This window comes from Strigops habroptila, chromosome 1, assembly GCF_004027225.2.
Source record: "Strigops habroptila isolate Jane chromosome 1, bStrHab1.2.pri, whole genome shotgun sequence".
Lineage (NCBI taxonomy): Eukaryota > Metazoa > Chordata > Aves > Psittaciformes > Psittacidae > Strigops > Strigops habroptila.
The window spans coordinates 51,402,746-51,423,200 of record NC_044277.2 but is presented as its reverse complement, the minus strand read 5'-3'; the positions used below and the strand labels follow the sequence as shown (position 1 = coordinate 51,423,200).

General features: G+C 38.9%; 1 protein-coding gene across 1 annotated transcript in view; it reads right to left on the bottom strand.

The window, feature by feature from the left end:
* The window catches only part of ARHGAP28 (Rho GTPase activating protein 28), a 75,710-nt gene that overhangs the window by 13,408 nt on the left and 41,847 nt on the right, over positions 1-20,455 (bottom strand). The window contains exons 3-8 of the mRNA XM_030496002.1: positions 15,952-16,169; positions 10,332-10,419; positions 8,186-8,343; positions 4,419-4,584; positions 4,215-4,306; positions 2,805-2,882 (exon numbers count right to left, since the gene is read on the bottom strand). Of these exons, the coding sequence (XP_030351862.1) occupies positions 2,805-2,882; positions 4,215-4,306; positions 4,419-4,584; positions 8,186-8,343; positions 10,332-10,419; positions 15,952-16,169 (800 nt within the window). The remainder of the gene's footprint in view (positions 1-2,804; positions 2,883-4,214; positions 4,307-4,418; positions 4,585-8,185; positions 8,344-10,331; positions 10,420-15,951; positions 16,170-20,455) is intronic.

The window sequence follows — 20,455 nt, the reverse complement described above, 5'->3', positions numbered from 1 at the left end:
GTTAAATGGGATTTTTAGTACAGCTGTTCTTTTGGTTTAAAACACTCTGTAGATGTTTTGACCCCTAAATCACAAAGGAGTGGCATTTCTTCTTCAGTGCCAGTGAGTTTGGTAGATAGTCTGCTGGCATCTGAGTCCATGGGTCCTGAACAAATGGCTTTAACTCCAAGTCTTCCTGTCTTTAGAATGATGTTTTCTTTCAGGTTAGCTATAATTAGATTTGATCACTTCATAGAAAAATAAAAGTATCAAACCATTACTGTCAGAAAACTTCCACTTAATACATACACACGCACCAAAACCACAAGAGAACAAAAGAACTAAGACAATTGATTATACCATTTTGGGTGCCCATTTCAACCTCTTGTTCTCCAATGTCAGCATCTTGCTCTATAACAGAGGTCTATTTAGTTCTGGAGGGTAGCTAATCAGTGTTCCGTACATGTGTTTGAATTAGAAAACGTACTCAGTGAGGTTCCTAGTAGAAACAGAATTTAGCTTCAAACCCAGATCACTGCTTGGAAAATGCAAGCTTCTCAAAAATTTGTTGGGTTAATAAGCTTGAAAGATGAAACTGTAATATAAAGATATCCATAAATAATGTAGCTTTCATAGTTATTACTGGCCAAACTTCCTATGGATATGCCTTATCCATAGGAAGTTTGTTACTGGCTTTTGTGAGACCATTTATGACAAAATATATCTGTAGGTAATATTCAGGTTTCAGATCATGTTTTTGTCAAATGTACCTTAATATTATGCAAAAAAGTTTAGTCCTTTCAGACAGAAAAGCTTTTAAAAATGAATTCCATTTGCCGTGTCTCACATGAATGGAAGGAAATTACATATCAAATATGGTCACACATAATTAAGTGGAATGGGTGGCACAAAAGGAAATAGAAAGTCATTCAGGATTTGGTGTATAATGTTACAATCTCATTTATACTAGCACATTTTACTGGTTGTAATCTGGGCTATCTATCTCAGCTTCCTCTATATTCACAGCCTTTGCACATAATCCATACAAACACCTGGATTAAATTCTCTCCCGTTAACTGACTGGAAAATGCGGAATAGAAATCCTGCCCTCATCAAAAGCACAAGAGGACAGAAAAACTACTCCACATTTTTCTGCTGAGAACTGGGCAAAAGCCATAGGAATAGAAAGCAAGATATTTGAAACATAAGCATTTTATATAATACATATATCTAGAAGGACAAGCATATATGTACATTTTATGCCCTGCCCCTCCTCCATATACATGTATATATGCACCTAAGTACTTTTAAAAAACGTTTTTCAATATTTTTTTTAAACGTGACTGATCCTATGGTAGACTAATACACATTTTTGGTTCACTGGAGCTGTTGTTAAAAACTAGATTACAGAGGAAAACTTGTATTTATTTCTTCTATTCTTTGTTTTATAGAAGAGTAGCCTTTAATCACTTCCATATGACTTTTCTTTCTCCAAACAGGACTGAAATAAAATTGGAATGCTCTCAAATCCTAATGTCATAATAATGTATGAAGGCTTTGAAGAATGAAATCTGGATCTGCTTTGAAAAAACCCTCTCTCTTGCTTGTTGGCTTGTTGGACAGACTTAAGTGAAGCCAAAACTCAAATAATTTAAAGCTTTCATATGGGCACTTTAACTTACCACCCAGTATACATATAAAGTCATATCTCATAGCAGCTCCCTGGGTATAGGCTGTGAATAAGAAGTGAACAAGACACAGTGCAGTATATGCAAGGAATATGAAAGTAATTTAATTAGAGCACAGCCATGCTGTGTAATCTCCCCGGAGAGGCTGGAAAAAGTTGAGATTGTGTGAAATAATGCTGTAAGTATTTGTAGGAAAAAATGAGGAAGCTGAAAAGCATAGGCCAAATTAGTAGAGCTCCCTTTGGCAAGATGTAGCACTTAGCAAGGTGCTGGGAGCTTTCCTCAATCCAGAGAGTCAAAGGGAGCTGCTTATCCTCAGTGTGTTTCATGTAATGCCGCTTTTTCTTGTACAGTCATTTTGAGGATTCCCAGCCCATCAACGTTTAGCAAACCCCGATATCTGTGTGGCTGCCACAATGCAGAGACATCCTGCCTCGGAAAGCAAGACTAGCTTTCCTGACGATGAGAAAGTGGGAGTTGGCTGCACTATAAGAAGCTTGTTTTCCTAATTTGCCTCTGCCAAAGGCTTCCAGCTCCTGGAATGAAGTTAGTCTGGAGAAACAATTGCAAGCATTACTGCACCACAATGTCAAGTTATTGGGTACCAACTATCCTGTGTTCATAGCCTGCAAATAGCCTGTGAAAATGCAGTACTTGAAGCTGCCAAAAAGTGAAGCAGGCCAAGTTTCTCTCACTTGGAACATGAAATTGTAAGATCACAGAAGATAAATGAGAAATAAAATGGAATAAAGGTTAAACTGACATAGAATAAGATCTTTATCTGAAGTTCACTCAGTTTAGTAACTCTGGATTTCTGAAATAAATTAAAACAGAGATAAGATCACAGCAATTTTAGATGATAGAGATAAACTGAAAGGATCCCTCAATGTTTACTGGAGCAAAACTGCATTCAATGTCAAGTCTGTGCTTTATATAGAGCATTAACAAATGCAAAGCAATAGACCACATGTTCTGTGATTTATTGGTTCCCAGGAACCAATATGACCTTTGACTGGTAAGAATAGAAATGCTGAGCTACACAAATCAGTATTTATGTGCAGTGTGAATTTGTGTGTGCTGTATTGTTTTACATAGATTCTGTGGTCCAGGAGACAGAAAACTGGCATGAGCATGTACCTTGACTCTGGAGGCAGATCCAGGCACTCGTAGAATTCCTTCAGTTTCTAAACCTGTTTCCTCAAGCTTGAGCAGCAACTAAAAAAGAACCAACAACCAGGAAAATACTCAGAAGCAGTTAAAAATACTACCTTTCAAGCTAGGTATCCTTGAAAATATTTTGAAAAAGATCTATTTCTATATAATTTGCTAATGAAAACAAGCCAGCTCATGTAAATAAACCTTCCTAATTGGTTTTTCATATTCCTGACCCTGAAATACAGAGTATGCAGAGTATGGAAAACCAATAATGCAACAGGCCCCTCTGTCCTTGAGGTTTGGCACTGCTACAGAACAATTAATAGATAAACGTATTAGTGAAAGGGCAGATACACTGGGTAAAACACAATGGTGTTTTGAGGGAAAATTAACCTCTGAGAAATGTTCAAGTCTTTCCCCAAGGAGCACAATGGAAAGGTCTATAGATAACATACATTTCTGGGAACTGAGAACTCAGATTACAAAATGATCCCAGGATATTTTATTTTGATATTTCTGTGAATAGTGGAATAGGCTTTCCGCTCTAATTCTTTATTTAAAAAAAAAAAAAAAAAAAAAAAAAAGCTTTGATTTAACATAGTTTAGAACAAGGAAAAAAAAAAATAATAATTTCCTAGCACTTATTCATACAGCTCTGGATTTTCACCACCAGCTCTGCTTCCTGCCCTAGCCGTTGAATCCTTCTAATTTCCCGTGGTATCTTGACAGGAGAGCTGATTGCAAAGTCATGTAAATATTCAAGTCATGTCAGTCTTTCCCCTGACACTCCACACCACCTTCTCTTTGGTCAGTATTTACAGGGAAATCTGTTGTCGTTTCAAGATCATATGAACCTGTGTAATTGCATGTGTGCTTGTGTCTGTGTACCTTCAAGACAGCCACTGGATGTCATTGTACTGTCAAATGACTTACATAAATGATGCTGTCTTGTAATACAAATCTCAATGAGAAGATACCGCTTTCATTCTGGAAATAATAGCTAAGCAATACCTACAGCTTAAGTTCATGTGAAATTAAAACTCCTGAGACAATTCACCTCTGCTACTTTTGCACACACACACACAATTCTGCATGGCTCTCTAATTTAATGAGAAAGAGAAACAGAAAGCCAGATATTTGTTTCCCAAAGTTTCCTGTATGGTCTCATGTAATTACAGAAATTGAAAGGGGTCCTCACCACAGATAAAACACACAAAAGGAGCAAATTTTGTCTCCTTGCCACAAGGTTTTCAATCCACAACACAGACAGACAACCTGCAGACACAAAGTCTGTAAATCCTGCATCGTCTTTTATCTGATGACTATTTTAAGTGTCAGTGCAAATGATGGAAAAACAAATCTTAGTGGCAGAGCAGGTTGAGTTATACTCACTTTTTGGAAGATGAGGGGAACTTTTATTCCAGGAACCTTCTTTTGATCATTCTCCAGCAGTACGGTGAGAGGGACTCCAAACAGACCATTTTCTTAAAAATAATAACAACAAAGGTGAAAAAGGAAACACAGCCTTGTACACATCTTCTTTGCAATGCTGAGCGGCACCTGGGTGGCCACCATGGGGATGCCACAGCAAAATACCTCGTCCCCGCACCCTCTCTGCACGGTTCCTCTTCAGCTCCACCCCCAGCGCGTCGTAGAAAGCAGTTAGCTCGATCAGGGAGAGGTAGCGTATCTTCTTCATGTCTTCGGGAGAGAGGTCTCCAACCTCTGTCAGTCCAAACCGGCTTTTCCGTACAATGAATTTCTACAGTAGAGACGAGTTGCATCTTTATTTGCACGAAAATTACAGGAAGTGATTTTTTCTTTTGAAAGAGATGCCAGTATGTGATAGGTAGTAATATTAGGGTAGATGGATAATACCAAAGAGCTGAACTAGAATACAGTCTATTGGCCTGGTATGTTGACATAACTTGCATCCACCTGAAACATAAATTGAGCTTCTTGCTCATCATGTTCCCTTGCAGTTTGACTGGTAAGTGGTGCTGGAGCAGTAGTATTAACCTCATTGCCTGTACTCCAGCTGAGACAAATGAGCTATGTGCTGCTTAAACTTTGCCCAGTTTCAGCAGGATGTAATGTTTTGCTCTGTTTCTGCCTCCCCTGGAGCGTCTTTGAATGCTGTTGAAGTAGCTGACACATTTCATCATGGTTATGGTTGTATATCAATTGTGTGTGTGTGTAATGAATCTGTGTCTGCTTTGCATATTACTATTAATTTATGAGGTATTATAGGAGAGTTCAAACTAAAGATCTGAGGAAAAGCCCAGAAGCAAAATCACTTAGTCCTGATGCCAACCTGCCATTTACTGGTAGTTTTTATTACTTGAGAAACATTTAGGCTTAGAAACAGGACTCTCAGTAGCTAAGAAATAATTTATTCAAGGAGGCTTGAACTAAATTACACTTAGTAATTTGGGGACATGTGAAGATGTCTACATATTTTAGAAACTGCAGTATTGTGGACCAGACCCAGGAACATTGAGTCATAACAGAAGCATTTGTACAAATGTCAAAAAGAACAAATACCCATCAGTTTTTGACATAATTATTAGACATAATAACAAAGTTATACTAAATCCCAGTGCTTTTCAGAGAACTGTGGATCTTTAGTATTGTATGTTTTTTCAATTTAATTGTAATTTAAACCAGTAATTGATAGACGTATCAATAAATAACATTACAAATCATCTCCTCCCTTTAGGGAACTGAGTGGAAACACAGCCTTTAATAATGTTTTACTTTGGGAGATTCCAGCCCAGTCTGCTCTTTTTAAAACAAATTTGGACTCAATAGGTCATCTTTAGATGAAGCCAGTCAAACAGATTAAGAAAAAAGCAAATGAAAAAAGGATTAAACTTGCACCAGATTTCAAAAGTAAGAGAGGACAAAGGACATCTAGATCATGGAGGTTAGGGCTTCCTGAATCACACTGGTCTTTCAATGGAGATTAATCATAACTGGGGGAGAAAGACTGCAGGGGATGGAATAACTAATTTACATGCTGTCTGGGGCATTTTAGACTAGAATGCAGGAATTCCACTGTGACTTTTAAGCTGAGACTTAATGTAACAAAATCTACACGGAGGATGCTCTTCTGAAGACACATAGAATACTAACGAGTATCTATGCATTTAAGTTCCAGTGATGCAAAAAAGCAGTCAAAGCACAATAAATAATCTTGAAAATAAGAAAAAAATCACATATATTTTCCAAGGTGAAAGAGAAAAGGTATGTCTGCCAAGAAAAAATGACAAACAGTCCAAATCCATTCCAAAGCATAACTATAACAATTTTCCGTGGTGGCTGGTTGACTCCTAGGATCACAATGATGTGATGCAGTGTTAACACAAGGTTTGGGGCTGGGCCACTTTCTTCTGTCTTGTGTCACAATTTTCCAGTCATTTTTCTTACAAACAGTGGAGTCACAACATGCAGCAGTGAAGGAGGCCAAGATATTCTGAAATCAGATTACTAGCATTTTGGCTAAGGATCATGTCTGATATCGTGTGATATGTTGTTTCTATATGGAACTATACATTGTCCCTAGATGGGCCTGAAATGCTTACTGACTCTTAGTTCTCTAATATCTTCAATTAAGCCATGTTGATCATAGTCCCGTATTGGGGAAATTATATGTAACCCTATGAGGACAGCGATGTTGAGTTTGGTCTTCTGGGAGCTGCAGGAGGCACTCTATTTTATACTATATATGATCTATTTCTGTGCATCTCAGTATATGCCATCCATGAAGCTGATTATATTACTGTGTCAGACCTGTCCTGGAGAAAGTATGATGTTGTGTAAACTTCAGTCTGGCCCCATTGGCCCACCTTAAGCAAGGAGAGATAGTCCTTCAGAGTGTAGGTGACTGGTGTTCTGTGTAGCAAGAGGTGATTTTTTTGCTGGGACCTGTTACTGTCAGAGCCATATGGTAAAAAACTAATATGATATGTGACAGCATGTGAAGTAAGATAAATGCCAATGTCAACAGCTACAACTCTTGACTTTATTCAGAAACTCTCTGTCTGTGACGACCTGGCATATTTCTCATGTACTCTTCTGAGCACACAAAATGATGTTCTGCATGCAGAATAGTTCATTTACAGCACAATACTGTCCTTTTCTAATATTAATCAATTATGCACCTCACAGGTCCATGATAATCAATGCGACATCTTCTTTTCCCTGTTTGTCATCAATTTCCCTGCTATATCAACTGGAAATTGTCCAAGCTGTTGCAGAGAACAATTTGTGTGTGTGTGCTGTAGTGAAGGCTGTGGTCCTAGGTTTGCTATTACATGGAGCAAGGAGGAACCTTTGTTTTGCCAAAATCATGATGAATGCAGCGATATTCTTACGCTCCACAGGACACCAAATTATCCCCACTACAAAAAACCCAGATACACTAAAGCATAGGGATTTCACGCCAGTTGTAATCTACTTGGTGTCTTATCCCTCCTTTCAACATGGGAGCTTACTTCTGCATCTCAGGTTATTCTTCCTTGGTGGTGCCTAAGATGGACAAATGGATACTTCTTAGAGAACTAAATGTCTGTGTGAATAGTAACAATTTCAGATTAGTTCAGGACCTCACGACATCATAACGTTCAGGAAATGCTTCCAAATGATTTACAGCTATTTCACAAATTTCACTGAAATGATGGTATCTAAAGCACAAACCTAATGCTCCAGTTTTCAGGAATGAAAGCTGTGAGGGCTGATGGAAATAGAAAACTGACTTCCTTGGCTTCATGAAATTATTCCAGATAATGACACAACTGCTCAGTGTATATCTGGTTGGATGAAATGATATGGTATGGTGTGATAAACTTTCCTTTAACCATTCAGGTAGTATTTCCTATAGTGTAATTGCACTGAATACTGATTGCAGACAATCAGTACTGCTACAGGACTAAGGCTTGCTTTCCTCCCTTCGTCTGTGAAGCAATTTTAAATCCATGTGTCAACAAAGGCAGATAATCCGTGGGGGAATAAAGTAGGAATACAGGACAGTAATGAAAATGATTGCTAGTTTTAGTGCCAGTAACTGGTCTTTATTTCTTTGTGAAAAACGTGTAGATGATGCAATATTTGTGGACTGAGCTACATCATATATTCATCTGTGATGGGCTCAAGTCAAAACCAAGCTTCGATATCCAGATTAACTTTGGTTCCTCTCTGGGATCAGTCAGAAGTGGTAGGCAGGCACAGCAGGAAGTCTCTATGGAGCACACAGAGCAAAGGACAGCTAATGTCTTAACAGACTCCAGTGTGCTGGGGATATAAAACAGGAAATTACTGCGTTAAAGAAAACAATTGAGGAAATATGTTGAGAACAAACTTACAGGCAAAGCAGAGTCTTCCTTTTTGAACCTTTGGTTTTTCGGCCATTCTTGGGTTTTTGGAAGGACTGTAATGGATTCTGAGAAAGAAACCTCATAGGAGAGCTCCTCTGTTACGGATGGGCTGCCTTTATCTAGTCCACAGTCTAGACAGCTATTAGCTGAAAATAAGGGAAATTATAGGTGAATGCTGAATGTATGCTTGCATTTAGTGCAGAGACATTAAAAAAGTGAACCAAGATGACAAAAATCTTGAGAAAGTAATAAAGGAAGTCCTTCAAAGAGGAATTTCAGTGTAAACCACAGCATGTTCCTGTTTTGTCTGGAGGAAATAACCCCTTAGAAATAAAATCCCTATTTTCATTTTAGATTATTTAACTTGTTGCTTTTCGTGAGAAAGATAGTCAAGCTGGAACTTCCTGTTTATCAGGAATTACCAAGTTTTTGTACTCCAACCTTGTCTACCCAGGCCAGCAAACTGTGGCGGCACTTGTCTAATGAACAATTAAAAATAAGAGTTCCTGACAGAAAAATGCTGTTGACGTGATTTCTTAGGTTACTGTTGACTTATGTACAATTATAAGACATTGTGCATATATTTTATATGCTCACATATGTATATTTCTCACAGTTGCTAGTTTAGGTTTATAGCACCAAAACAGGATGCAATGTACAAACTTCCAGTTTGAAAAACACTTTACTACTGGAATTTCTGGCAGATATTGCAAAATGACTTACTGCTTTGCTCTGTTTTAGTCACCTCCAGAAATCAGTGGATTCCAGAGGAAAATTTTTGAAATCAGTAAAATCAAGCACAGAAATACCCTATTGTCATGAAGTCCAAAGTATGATAACACACATGAGTTCCAGTGTTGCCAACTTTTATGACTGATCTCTCACATCTTGGAACAATTTTTAGGTTTTCCTTAAAGTCCAGGTACTAGACAGACATAATCGGAACCGAATCATAATCTTCATTGGAAGTGAAGTAAAATTTCAGCCCCCAGAACTGCAGAGAAGAGTTTACTAACATGACCCAGGTGCATTCAAAAGCCATGGAAATCAGAAAGTGAATTAAAAATCATGACATGTTTTGTAAATGTGTGCATGCTCCATGATTTTTGAACCATTGTATTTACAGATATAGGGACTTAAACTTTTGCAACACTGTTTTGTCATTTTGACATTAAAAAGTTTTATTAAGTGGCTCCTGGCTTCTAAACTGTAGCCTTAGATGTTACCTAATTGCCAAGCCATTTAAGATATTTTCCATCTCTCTTTCCACTCGTGGACCTGGGACCACAGACAGTCCATGATATCCCTGGCCATTTGGTTCCCCAGCTGTTCTAATACCACTTTTTGAGGTGCAGAGGTACCAGCAGGGCAGCTTTTGCAACCATGAAAAATGTCTGTGGCAACACAGGTAAGCATCTAAGGATCTGGTTTAGAAACTCAGAGGGGTTGGAACTAGATGATATTAAGGTCCCTTCCAACCTAAACCGTTCTATGATTCTATGATTCTATTAATATCCATTTAGTTAAGCTCTGAACAGAGGTGATGGGAAGAGCTTTCAAAAACAAAAGAAAAGCCTTCCACACTCCCATGGAAGGCTGCTGACAGTTATACAGACACTGAGCAGAGCAGAGTTATTTTCATTGGCACTGCCAGCCACTGTCAGAGTAAAGTGTTTAAGGGATGTCCAAAATAACACCATTAGTACATCAGAATAATAAGGCAGAAGCAGAAAAAAAAAAAAAAAATTCTAATACCACAGTTTCTGCAGCACTGGAGAAGAAATGTGAAGAAAATATGCACCTTTCTTGTCAGGATTTGCAACAAGAAAATACACTGCTGTCATATTTTGGACAAATTCTACACCATATTTTTAGAGGTTATTTTTACATTCCCAGCCTTGCAATGATCAGTACTTTTTGGACACTGATGCCTCAAGGACAGCAGTCTGTGTCTGTACAACACCGCTGTGAATGGGAGACTTTGGTTCCTGCATGACAATAAGCTGACAACGATTTTAAGGAGATATATGCAGCAACATAAAAGAAGGGACTAGCCTCTGAACCACAAAAGGTTCTTTCTGTCTATCATTTTCCTAGGAGGAAGTGAACACTGGTTATATGTTGGCATACTCACAGCTAACTGATTTCCAAACTGGTTTCTGCCCAGGAAGCTGGATACCATTAGAAGGAACTGGTGACACTGGAACTGTCTCAAATGTGGGCTGATAGGCAAGGAAAAATGATCAGACTGCAGTGAAGGTAAACGTCTATGGACAGAAACTGCTACAGTTCAAGCAATCATTCTCAGCTTACACTCCTTTGCCAAGTTTAAACAACCTGTTGTGATTCTCCAGAGCACATTTTTCACAACCAAGCCTGAGAATTAATCTTGGAAACCCCAGGCTGCACAGATTTGGATTACGTTGAGGTCAGTAATATTGCAGCTCACTGTAGCTAATGAGTCCTGTCCTACATAATGACTGAAATTAGCCAAGTAAATTGCTGTACATAATTGTACCAAGTGAAAGGTCCTTGTCAAATTGTAATCTATCCTGCTTTTAATCATTTTGCCAACAAATCTTTTTGAGGACTCTCTGACACATGTTGTATATCCGCTGCTTCCAAGCACCTGTCAGAAATCAAGCTGATCGCTGCCTTTCAGGATTTGGGCACCAACGAATTGTTGGACGGATGTCCTCCCATAGGTTATATACTAATGCTTCATCAGTGAACTGCAAAAACAGTTTTAGGAAAAAAAACCCTGACCTTTGCTACAGTCCAGTTAGTTTCTTTTGACTCCAGAAATCATTCTGCACTGTGTGAAAATGGGGGAAGTGCGTATGGCACAGCAGAAAAGGGGCTCAGAAGCCCAAGGAGTGACATTCAAGTACTGTCACCTCTTCTTGGCAGTAGAGTTATGCCCTTGTTCTGTGCGGTTTTGAGACTCATAAAGACAAATCTGAGTGTTTATGTGTACACAGGGCAGTAGCAGCTCATCTGCATTTTCTTGATTAAAAAAAAAAAAGCCAGGAATTTAAAAAAATGCTCAGTGAAAATAACTATGTCCCAAACCAGTCTTGTATTTTCTCTTTTGTCCTCTGCAGCCTGGCTGGAGCCTTTGGAGCCCCCCCTTTGTGAAATCTGCTGCCTCACCCACCCTGAGCCTGATGGAGCTGCTCCAGCTTTCCAGCTGAACCTTGCCCCACGATCCCCCAATAGCTGCTCCTTAAATTGCTCTTTAAATTGCGAAATTGGCTGTTTATCAACAAGCAGCAATGCCTTAGGGCAGAAATTTTGTCTTCCCCACTTGTAGCCAATGCATAGGAGCAGCATTCAGGCTGCTAAAAAATGTCAGATATTCAAAAGACAGGCAGCTCTTCCAATTGGAAGCCTGAAATAATGTTGCAGTTGTTTTATTCAATCTTCTCCTCTGAGCTATTTGGGTAACAAAGTCAAATGTAACATGACTAAAATCTCTCCTGAGAGAGTCCATTCAGTGGCCCACAAACTTGATAGCAAACAGGATTTGAGTCACATGGACTTCCTTTACCAGAAGACTGTAAGGACTATCGATTTTTCTAAAAGAAGAACTGTAGGATGCTTTTGTGATAAAATCCCATAACATTTACACAAAAGGTTTTAGGACATAAAAAAAGCATTATAAATTTCAGGTGGGAGTATGGAAGTGGAAGGGATGGTTAAACTTGCCTCAGCAATTTGGGAAAATCAAACATAGAAGTAGTTACTCTACTGCTTAAGATCCAGATGGAGAAATTAATGGTAAACATTAGCAACTGGCTCATGTACTTTCACTGCTCAAAATGCCTGACCCTGTGAACAGTATTCAGAATAGATTTACAATGAGTCAAGTTTATTAAGAAAGAAATCCTTCCAGCCTTGTTATACAGATGAAATCAATAGTGAAGCAGCTGCAGTAACGAGGTTTTGTTGAGCATGGTGGAGCTGGCAGAGGGGAGCTGACAGCAGAACTCTGCTTCACCACCCAGCAGTGCTTGCAACAGTCTGCAGCCTGCTTTAGCTGTGGCAGTTGAATAACGTGAACAGTATACAGTATCAGGGGTAGCTATTCTTGGTCTCATTTCCCAGCCTACAGAGTGAGAATGTATAAAGAAGCCAAATCTATGTCTCTTTTGTGAAAATCTCTTCCAAACAGGACCCCCCTCCTCCTCGGTTAATTTTTTTTTCTTTTCTTTTTAGATCTTAGGATAATATGATAAAAAAAGAGGGAAGACTGGGAATAAAACCATTTTAATGCATGAATTTTAAAGATCCAGATTATTTCTTCAGTAAAAAAGAAGATTAAAAAACTTTGGAACCTTGTGTCTTAATGAATGTGAAAGGCCAAGAGTCAAATTGTGTCTTTAACTAAATTGGGACAGCTTTATTCATTTGGCTGGGGCTTCAATAAAGGCAAAACTCCACATATCCTAATTTCTGACTGAAAGTGATTCATTAGACAGTTCTCATTATCTAATACTAAAAGTGAGCCCAGTCTTTACTAGCACATGAATTTCCAATGGGAAGAAGAAACCAGAAGAGCAAGAAAAAGATGGAAATTAGGTAGACGGTTCTTTAGTAGCTACTCTCATTGTAGAGGATGTAAAACAAGATCTGTGGAGCACCAAACCAATCAAACTCTATCATCAGTCCTGCAGCTGAGTAAAATAAAGACAGAGAAGGATAGCCTTATGGCTCTGGTCAGGATACAAGATGCTCATGCTTTGGATATTTTCATATTTTCAAGCACTGTCATCACAAATGCCTATTCATGCAAATAGCTCTGGGTTAGTTAGTGATTCTTCTTTAATTAGGACATGATTTCCTCATGCATTGTTCAAGTAAAGTGCTCCTACAACTCTTGCAGAGTTTTAGATGATCACAACGTACAGGGCTGGGCTGTTAATGACCACGATGCTTCATTTCCTCCCTCCAATAACAAAATCAATGTTTCACCCCCCATTTATATTCTGCTGTTGATTTTTCTAGGCTTTGGGCACTATCAAAGCCAATAGCTTCTGATGGAAGCAGTGGGGTACCAGCAGTAAGGAAAATCAGGCCACAGTGGTTAATAAACCACCCAATTTAAATCTCCATGGCTGGCTGTTGTGCCTGCTGTGTGTAGGCCTGTCTGAAGCTGACCAGAGGCATCTCCGCTGGGGCAGGCTGCTCCACCAAGGCATCACTCTTGGAGAGGCAAGGTACTGTAGGTGTTGCATTCTGCCCCCAGGGATCATGGCACCTTTCCAGGATGGGCCACACCAAAAAAACTCAAAACCACAAAAAAAAAAAAAAAAAGAAAAAAAAAAGGTGAAATATAGCTTAATTTCCTTTCATTTCAGTCCACTTTGGCTGTTGAGGGAACGCTCCTGCTCTAAAGGGGATGAACTTCAAGGCAGAGTGAGGGAAAAACACCTTTTGCTCTATGTTGACCCACGCAGAGGTAGTAATAGCAAAACATCTAGTAGGTAGGTGTTTTCCAGAACAGAGAGAAGAAAATAGGGCAAATCCCTCATCCCCCCTCCCCCCGATGACAACTATTCTTCTTCAGTGTCTCCTAAATCTCATCTCAGGTGACCCTAGTGAGCTAATTACCTTTTCTCTCATCATTAGCTACAGAAGAGAGTAATCCATCCTGTGACCTATCCCTCTAGGCTCCTGCAATGCTTAGGTTGTTGGGAAGAAGGTGTAAATCCATCCTCCTAATGGGGAGGATTATAGAGTTATGTGAAACAATTAGAGCTGTTTTGCTATTTGCAACATATTTCCTTCTTCCCTTCTCAACTAAAGAGCAGGATGGGAAAGCAAAACTCCTGTACATCATTTCAAGCAGGCTTTTTTACCAGCCTCTCTTCAGCAGCTGTGCTGAAAAGATGTGCCCCTCCCTGTTCCCTGTGGCTCTTCTTTTTTGGCTGGGTTGTTTTTGATGTGGATCGCTTTCCCAAAATGACTCACCAGCAGCTGTAGTGCCATGCCCAAAGAGGCAGCAGAGCATAAGCGACTGCTTCAGCTGATACCCCCTTACAAAGGACTGCTTGGGAAACCCTCAGGTCATGGCACAAGCCCTCTTGTATTGTGTTTGTCCCTGAGAAGCTGATAATTAGGACAAAGTTTCTAAATCCCATAATAACCAGCAGAGATAGGAGCAATAGTTAGTGGGAATGCCAAAAGGGTGCTGGGAACCTTGCAGGCTTTTAGAAATACAAACTGTTTCACAGCCCATTGGAGGGAGGTGATGGTGTGCTCTGCATCTGTGTTTGTGTATCTGTGTTTAACATTTAGGTAAGCACCCTGCAGAACTGCATATTTTTGTGACTAAAAGAATTAGAAGTCCTAATTACTTATGTGGTCTTATCTTTCAGGCCTTCACAGTGCAGAACTAGTAAGTGAACTGAATTTCAGAGGAGGTAAAACAGTGATTTGAAGGATGATGGCTTTGAAGCTCCTGATTCATTTAGCAAATAAGAAACAGAGGTGAAAAACAAGCAGGTGAAAACCAGATCAATAGTGTGCCCATCTGAGAGAACTGGTACAACAATTATTTGGCTGACTGAAATTTATTAAGAAATTGAATATTTATTATAATTATTAAAAATTTTAAACACATTAAGGTTTACAGATACTTGAATCAGGAGAAGTTGTTCTAATCTAATAAAAGTGCCATCAGCTTCTTAATGTTCATGCAAAATGCCTGATGGTTTCTCATGCAAGAATGTCTGCCCCCAAGAAACTACTGGATGCTTCTAGATATATTTGTGGGATAGGTGCAAGAGGTTCAAAAAAGCCCAGATATGTAAATTGGAGACAATAAGTTACCTCCTCAACCATTATATCTTTGCAATTTTGATATAAATATGCAGCTATGATTTTGTTTCCCAATTTTTGTTTTAAATTCAAATAGGATGCCAAGCTTTGAGAAGAAGGTAGGACAAATAAAAAAGAACAAAGTAATTTCATAATGAAAAAATTTCTTGGTGTTTTACAATGGCAAGAATTTTAATATTAATTTCAAAGGTGAACTTATTGGTGACTCCCATTTAAGATGTCATGAGTGGCATATGTAAGGTCATGTGTGTTGCTTTTGAACATTGGACTAAACTCACACAGTTGACTTCATTCACAAAAATCAAAATGTGTAGGGATCCTCAGGGGAAAGTGGGTGAAAACACCAGAGGTAATGCTCATTTCTGAAGCTATGAAGCAAATGAACAGTTAATAGATTTTCATTTGCTACGTATGTGAAATGTAACTGTCAGTGTACCAGTTGCAATCATGCTGGCAGGGGTTTAATTACTTATGCATATTTGAAACCCAGTTGCTTCATTAAAGAAGTTTTACTTCACCATTGAGACTGCTGAGTAAACAGCAAGTGTCCCCAGAAGCTAGCAAAAATTTGAATAGCTGGCAAGAGTAACTCACCAATTTCCAAAAAATAAGGGAGTAAATGTTAGTCTTGATAGGAGATTGCAGGAGAAAGGCTGGCAACAGATACAACATTATGTTACAGGTTAGTTGCAAAACTCTGCACCACCAATTTTATTCGTTTTCTTCCTTTCCTCTCAAAATGTAGTAAACACAACATTAAAAGTCTGGACTTAGTGTCAGGAACTGCCATTGGCTGTCTGTACATTGTTGGCAGAAAAGGGGTCCTGTCTGTTAGAAGCTTTGATGAGCTACTTGCAAAATGCGTATAAATCAAGCTCACAGGCATTTGGTAGGATCCATTAGCTACTTACAGAGGAGTCACTGGTGCCAAAGATGTCTCGCACATCCCGGACTGTGTGCTTGTTCTTCTTCCTCAGGGTCTGAGTGTATGTGTTGTACCTCTTCTGTACAGCAGCAGCTTGAGTTCGGGTCAGAGTGGACAGCAGGGCTTGGCCATCCTCCTCTTCAGCTCCCGAGATCAACGTAGATAAACCTACGTCTTGCAGCCATTCTGCCTCCAGCTCCCCTTCTGTGGAAGAAAAGAGCGTGTTACCAAGCCTGGCAAGCGAGGGAGAGGGGACTGAGGGAAGGAAGGTGGCATGATGGACTGCTGCCTTAGCCTTTACCTCAAGAAGACTCCGATTTCAATCTTTCTTAGGCCACAAGTGTAAGTAAATTTAGTTTTTTCAACATATTGTCAATTTTCAGTTTGGCAATGTCTGCACAGGAGAGGCTTAGGAAAAGAACAGAAGAGGAACTTTTAACCTGTGCATCAACATATTTGTGTGAAAAAGGCAGGAGAGTAATAAGTCTGACATGGCAAGGTCACTGAAAACTAACCCCTCATTCAAAAACATAAATCTCCTCAGTTACCATTTATACCATGTTGTACTGGTAAGGTACATTTGGCAGGTGGAAATTAAATTGGTATTCCAATTAAAATAAGCAAAAATACTGAAGTGGTATATACAACAGAATAATATATTTGCACATCAAAGATAATATTTGACATGCCAGAGAGGCAGCTGTTCATCAGACACCTAGTGAAGATGCTGCACTGAGAGAAATGTGATGTCCACCTGGTCCAATAGTCTGTTTTGAACAAGATGATTAAGAACTGGAGCTGCTCACTAAAGAGCAAGGATCAGGTAGGGGTAGGTATCAAAGAGGCCAGGTAGGGGTGGAAGATGCAAAAGTAGCTATCCTTCCATGCTAGATATCATCCTGATCTCTAATAATTAAGACTGGCAAGCACTCTACACCCCAGCATTTCTTGATTAGTGACTCGTATCTTCGTGAATCCTGTTCAATACCTGTTTCTCAACTGGTTCAACACTGCAGGTGGTTCCATAGTGAGATTACGCAGTGTACAAAACCATTTTCTTTCCTGACTCTATCGGACATCGGGGAAGCTTCTGGCATCTACTCATGGAGCCACACCTGCAGGCCCCTCCCTGCCACCAAAACCTTGCCATGCAAAGCCAATACAGGGTTTCAGCTAGATACCTGTTACATTAAATGTTATCGTCTGTCAATGTAGGACAGACAGAAGCTCCTGATCTACCATCTCTAAATTATTCAGTAATTTTAAATTTTACTAAAATTGCTTTTTTGGTCTGCATTTAAAAGTAATCAATCATAGCATTTTAAAATTTCTCTTCATTATAGGAGATTTTGACGTCTTTTGTTTTAGTTCTCTGAACAATCGCAACTCAACAATATGCTGCTTGAGACAAGACAATAATTGCATTCCAGCTTTGACTAAAGAAGAGGTATTACAAACAAACATGTCAAACAGGAAATAGACTAATTTGCAGCATGTTCTGTAAAACAACTAGTCAATGCACTTATTGTTCTTGTCCCAGCACTGGTCTTAATTGCAGGTTGGTATTCCCACTCTCCCTTTATTGCCTCTTCTTGACATCAGAATGCAGGCAGATTTATAGATACCAGTTTGCTGCACTTTGGCAGTTAGATACACAAAAGAAAATTACAGGACTGGACCGTAGGGAAAAGTGAAAGCATCTTACATGTGCCATCACTGACTTTTTGTTGTCTCTTTACAAAGCTCTACAAAGATATCTGCTTCTCAACCCTCTGCTTTGTGTTAGACAAAGGTATGACAGGCCCTGTATCCCTTGAAACAACTTGTTTCTGCTCTGATCCTTTGTGTATCCACAGATATGATGACAGTCTGTTCCTTTCCCTTCTTTGTAAGCCTTGAACCAAGGGCTCTTCTGCCATCCTCTCCCTTCTTTCTAACAAGTTCTCATTTCATTTCCATGTGCCGCTGTTCTAGACGCATCCATTCATGTTTCAGTTTCTTAATTATATTCATTTTGGCTTTTGTCCTGACATATTCTTCCCAAGAATTGAGTTTTTAATTAAACTTGGCTTTCTGATGCTATGAAATATTGTAAAGCAGACAGGAAATTCTGTATGTTTACCAGCCACCCCTCTAACTTGTTTTCTCTGGCTTTTGCCCTTTTCCTATTCCAACCCCTCACTAACAATAGACTAAGAAATAGCAACAACAAACAGAGAAGCAAAACTATTAAAGAGAAGGAATTTCTCTTTTAATTATTTAATTATTTAAATTAATAATGTCTCAATAATGCATAATTATTTAATTATGCATTTAAAACCCTCCAAATTTTATCATGCATAGGTTTAAATAAGGGCTAAACTCCCACCATGTTGTTTTACAAAACATTATTTTTATAGTGGTAGCTATTTGTACAACAGAGTCTTGATATTGCCAGATATGCAAGAAGACAGAGATACGCTCTGGTTGGTAATTCTCTTTTTCTCTGATGTCTTTCCTTGCTAAGAAAGACATGTGCATTTCTTTGAATTTGTGAGTTATAACCCCAAATAACTCGCAGCATCGCAGCCTTTTAACACCAAGTTTTAAAGCAGTTCTGCATATCACTGCCATCTTAAATACTCCATGACTTCCTCTTCCCTTACATTTACATCCCTTGTACCACTTGTTATGATCTGACCTTCTTTCTTGACCATAGTTACTAACGTCAACAGAGTAAGTGTGCTGATGTCTTCCCCTTGCACATGTGGTCTGCCAAAAAATAATACCGCGGTTTTGACAGTATCAGTGATACCTGGCTGCTATCACCCTTTGGCTTCCTTCTTAAGGATTCTGCACCTCTTTCTCTCAAAGACATCTTAAAAGGGTGACGAATATTCACTCTTTTTTTGCTTTGAGGACTTCCACATTGATTTTCAGTGCTGTGATCCTCAACAAGGAGTATTATCCTATTAGGAGCTTAATAGAACTACTCACTATTATTTCCAAGATTTATTATCCCAGACTAGTGTATACCTGAAATTAATAACTATGACAAGCACTGCCTGTTTGTGTGTGTGTATGCAACATATATGTGTTTAAAACAACAATATGAAGGTAAATGACTTGTGGAGATGTATTGCAGTTTACCTTGCTGTCTCATTTTCAGTTCAGGACAGAGGGGAAAAAAATCAATGCAATGTAATGAGATGTAGTCAGACAAAGGGTAACAGGGAACTGCAGCAGAGTTTACACTGTTGTGAAGATTTAACTCAGGAGTGATGAAACTGATGTAAAAGTTTCTGAGAACATGGAAGATGGGATCCTGTATTGCCTTGTCCTACTAACTTACCCAGCTTGGTAACTCACAGATATGTGACATTCTCTTGGCCCTGCAGACAATTCAGGGACACCCATTTTACATTGACAATTGTATGAAGGGGACACTGAGAGGTTCACAATCTCTTTCTGGGGTCTCCAAGCTAAAGAGTATGATCAGACAGGAATTTTCCCAACAAGGTCAAACTGATTGAGGCAGATTGTTCTTCTGCCTTCCCATAACAATAACCATAAAATTTCAATATTACACCTTGACCTATTTTTATTTGAGACCACAGGCCAGCACGAAGAAGCGAAGTTCGGATTTAAGCTGCCAGACCATAACCCTCATAGCAGACTAAGACTTCTGGTGATCAAATGTCTTCTCCTTTTCCTTCCAAGAGAACCATACTGGGAACTAGCAAGTGGGAGGTATTCCCCATGGAAACAGAACATAGTTGGAGCTAGGTATCTCTGTGAGGGATACTTATCATGACTGATTATGATTACATATTTGGTTGCTTAATAAAGTTTCCCCCTTTTTCCTGGTAGCAGAATTAATGACATCCCGTGGCATCTCAAGGTAAGAAAAATACATTGTCACTTGTGTTAATAATTGTATAGAAAGAACACACCATTGTTCCAAAATCTATCCCTAGATCAATAGTTACCAGACTAGTGGCTGTGATCCACAAAAGTGTTGCAGCAGTTATCAGTGGGTCATGACCTCATTTTCATCCTATAGTAACACCTGGTATTTTGTGTTTCACAATATAAGGCGTTTGTAAGTGGGGTCATAACTGGAGAAAATGAGAACTGCTGTTCTAGATGTTATCAAATAATCTAACCCAAAGCTGCATTGCAACAAGCTAGTGCAGACTATTATACGTTTTTCCAAATATATTAGGAAAAAGGAGAGGGGAAAACATTAAGGTAACATGAGGTTGTAGTACCTTCAGCATAATTTGTATAAGTGATGAATGAATTTTGACAAGTGAATAGTCTGAATAATGTAGGCATCCATATATTCAGACTTATCTCTAATCTCTCCTTGAATTATATTTGAGTTGAGCAATCTCAGAAAAAAAAGCAGTTATCAAATTTCTGATAGCACCAAATGATACCCAACTAAAAATTGCTTCAAGACTTTCATAACTTACATATCCAACCAAAAGGTGGAAAATTGAAAATTC